Source organism: Bison bison, unplaced genomic scaffold, assembly GCF_000754665.1.
Source record: "Bison bison bison isolate TAMUID 2011002044 unplaced genomic scaffold, Bison_UMD1.0 scf7180017864495, whole genome shotgun sequence".
NCBI classification, from domain to species: Eukaryota; Metazoa; Chordata; class Mammalia; order Artiodactyla; family Bovidae; genus Bison; species Bison bison.
The window spans coordinates 13,562,098-13,565,742 of NW_011495054.1; the positions used below are offsets into that span (position 1 = coordinate 13,562,098).

The 3,645-nt window shown below is 62.0% G+C and overlaps 1 protein-coding gene across 6 annotated transcripts in view; it reads right to left on the minus strand.

Moving 5' to 3' along the window:
* PISD (phosphatidylserine decarboxylase) overlaps nucleotides 1-3,645 on the minus strand; it is a 27,934-nt gene that overhangs the window by 1,965 nt on the left and 22,324 nt on the right. For 4 of the 6 annotated variants that reach the window (XM_010828801.1, XM_010828805.1, XM_010828800.1 and 1 more), the window contains 4 exons: nucleotides 2,197-2,362; nucleotides 743-979; nucleotides 462-600; nucleotides 164-310 (listed from right to left, as the gene is read on the minus strand). In XM_010828801.1, the coding sequence (XP_010827103.1) occupies nucleotides 164-310; nucleotides 462-600; nucleotides 743-979; nucleotides 2,197-2,362 (689 nt within the window). The remainder of the gene's footprint in view (nucleotides 1-163; nucleotides 311-461; nucleotides 601-742; nucleotides 980-2,196; nucleotides 2,363-3,645) is intronic. The other 2 variants (XM_010828802.1, XM_010828803.1) reach the window with 1 other exon arrangement.

Here is a 3,645-nt window from a genome sequence, read left to right on the forward strand (position 1 = left end):
GTGTACTCCCTGCCTGGCCTGTCATTCCAGATGCAGAACAGGCTGGACCCCAACCTGCATCCCCACACCCAGCTTTGCCCCCAACTCTGGAGCCCACGGCCTCTGACAGGAAGAAGCCCAGGTGCTCGTCCGAGGCCCCCGGGGGCAGCTGGGCCCGGCCTACCTGGGAAGTGGCGCCTGTGGGAGACGGTCCAGTCAGTAGGGGAGTGGAAGCAGTGGTAGTCCCCGGGGGCCAGGTAGATGACGCAGTGGTAGAGCTCGTTCCCTTCGCGCGTGACCAGCTGGCTCCTGAAGGAGCTGTGGGGCGTGGCTGCGGGCAGACGTGGGCCAGCTGCTCAGAGCCCTCTGTGCCGCCTGGACACCGGCTCCAGGGAGGCCTGAGCTGCAGGCAGAGGGTCTCCTGTCCACAGGCCTCCCGCCCCTCCACCTGCTGGCACCCAGCACCGCGGGCCAGGACCCACCTGGGGGGAAGGGCAGGTCCTCTGAGGGTGTGCGGGGTCCCAGGAACGACTCCAGTGAGTAGGTGACCCCCTTCACCTGCTCCACCTCACAGTTCTTCACCTGTCCAAAGTTGAGGATCTTCCCATCCGAGGGGCTGATCTGGAAGGGTCAGGAGAGGCTCGCTGCAGGGGAGGGTGTGGAGGACAGGGCCATGGCCCCCCTGGAGGTCCAGCTTGGAAGCAGTGCCCACCAGGCCCAGTGTGCCCAAAGGTGCAGAGGCGGGAGGTGGGTCGGGCCTCACCACGCTGTGCAGGCCGCACACGGGCCGGGCCTGCGGCTTCAGCTTGCGCCGGAAGAACTCGCTGAGGTTGCGGTAGTGGTGCAGGTCTTCCACGGCGGCCTCCTTCATGTTCACCCCGAAAGTCCAGATGTACAGGCTGTAGACGGGCCTGCGCAGCCAGTGCGGCAGCTCCACTTGGTTGAGGCGGCCCCAGGCCCGCGACAGCAAGCGCGTTGGCACCGACTTGTACAAGGCCACCTGCAGGCCCCAAGGGCAGGTGAGTGTGCCACGCCGTGCACGCAGCCCCAGGACCCCCCCACAGGGACCAGCTCTGAGGCCCGAGCAGCTGGGACCCTCGAGGGCTTTGTGACATGGTGGTTTCTCACCAGGAACCAGACCGAGCTTCCAAGTCTTTACACAGTAGCTCAGGTATCACCCATTTCCTGCAGCATTCCCACCCCGTTTCTTGGATGGGGACGGGCATACGAGGATCGGATGTGGTCACACACAGGCTGTGGTGGGCACTGCTGCGAGCGTCCCAGACCAGCACGGGAACAATTGGCTCTCGGTGCTCAGGCGAGTCCACACCCCAAAGTGCACGTGCTCAGCCTGCCCTGAGCATAGGGGCTTTCGGGCAGAAGTACCGGGCACTGACACCTATACTCCAAGGGCCTCGCAGTCCACACAGCCGTCCCCACCCAAAGCTCCTCTAGGAGAGGGAACTCCGCACCTCAGTCAGACCCTCCAGCCCAAGCTCTTAAATCTCAGGTGCCACTGCAGGACCTGCTTTAATTGGTGGCTGCTGCTTGCTGAGCACTGCCAAGACCAAGTCCCCAGGGTGCAAAAGCAATTCCACTCCCAACTTTAAACACCTCTAAAGAGGCACTGAGTTAGCAGCTCTTTGCACTCCCGGCTGATACCCACGTGTGGGGGTGGCCCAGGGCTGCCCTATGACCCTAGGCCTAATGCCCAGTGCCCCATAGGTACCCTCAGCTTCCAAGCCTGGTGACACCCATTGGGCTGCTCAGGGCCCTCACCTGGCCCTGCTGGGGGCTCCTGGGTCCTCAAAAGCATCCCTACCCAAAGAGGCCACACAGGCTCTAGCGTGTATGAACTGCCCTCTGGCATCCAGAAATTTGATTCTTCTCAAAATCACCTCTAAGCTTTTTTCTGCCTGAACACAGGAGATGAAACAGACACCATTTTCTGAATGCCCAATGTGGGTTCTTTCCAGAAACAGAGCACTTACACGGCAGGAATGCAGGCAGAGAGAGCAGCCCGTGGATGATGGGCCTTTCCAGTCACCTGTCCACAGCCCACATGGCCACCGACCAGCCCAGCCCCTCCACCAACTTGCCTTCCAACAGCATCTGTTGAAGGGCTCAGGCCCCACAGCACCACCTCTGCCCAGATAACTGGGCACCCCCCTCCAGCCTGCTGCGGGGAGGCAGGGCTGGCAGCCCCCGCACACTTACCCTGCTCACAGGCCTCCATCCCACCCGGCTGAGGGGCCTGAGGGCGCCGAGGGGCAGGAGGTAGTAGAGGACCGTCAGGGGCCAGGAGCGCAGTTTCAGGGCAGGTTTGGACATGCAGCTCAGCTGTCCCAGCCTCCGCCTCAGGGCCAGCTGAGGGAAGTGCAACCTGCAGGGCACATGTCCACGCACGGCCGAGGTCAGCAGAGGACCAGGGGCCCCACCCTTCCCATCCGCCACACCCTCGGCAAGCTTGCCTGCCTCTCCATGGATTTGGTGACACTGGCCAGACCTCCTCACACTAACCGCACTCTGAGTCGGGGGGCTGGGCTGCCTCTGTCAGCGCTCACCTCCCAGTCTCTCTACCTGTATGTCAGCTGAGACTGCTCAGAATAGCTTCTGAACCTGGCGAGGGCCCTGTCTCGGACCTTGGGGCCGAGCACCAAGGAGGCAGTGTAGACAGAGCCCACGGGGCGGTCCCCGCCTGCCTGAGGCCAGCTCTGTTCACATGGGCTTCAAGGAGAGCTAGGCTGAGCCCCCAAGCCTCTGGCAGCATAAGATCTGGGTAACTCTCTCCATGGACCAAGCCTCTTACTTCCTCATCTGATAAGAGATCAGGCCTGGTAAGATCACACATACACACGCAGGTACACACACACAAACCCCTCACGGCTACTGCTCCATCCCCCCTGCAGTCTTTTCTACGTCAGCTCAGGTTCTCCACAACAATCCAGAGGGTGGTGGCAGGCCCTCAGGCCTGCTGGGGCCACACACATCTGACCCAGGCCCCCCCTTCCAGTAAAGGTAGGTGGGCCTTCCTCTGACCCCACCAGCCCCAATTCAGTACAGTCAGCAAAGGCTCAGCTTCAGGGGAGCCAGAGACCAGGGTAAGTTCTATCCTGAGTCGTGACACTGAGGCCCAGGTCGCCGTGCCACAGACCCAGGACCTAGATGCTCTCAAGGCCCCAGTGTGGGCTTTAGACCACACTACTACCCGCTCGGAGAATGTCCTGGAGCCTCGGTTTCATCAAAAACACTACACTCAGCTGGAGCAGCAGGCTCCATCTGCGCCTCTGCTCTCAGAGCAGCTCGGTCCTCTGCCCCCAGCTGCTCAACAAACCAAGGAACAAAGGCAGCACAGCTGATAGGAAAGCAGAGAAGATGGAGAACAGCCGAAGGCCGGGCCCTGCAGCTCAGCGGTGGCCCTGAAGCTGCTGACTCTGCACTGCTCACCAGACCCTCTGCGATCATTCTCTCCCGTCCCTTTAAAAAGGTCCACGAAATGGGTAGGGGCCAAGCCAAGCCAGACACATCACTCCTCTACCCCAGGTTCCTCCCGCCCACCCTGCTCTCTGCAGGAGTGCGGGGACCAATCCCAGAGAAGCTGCGCCCAAGCGGGGCGGGGGCGCAGCGTGGACACTGGACCACCAAGCCGCTGGCCCCCCACAATAC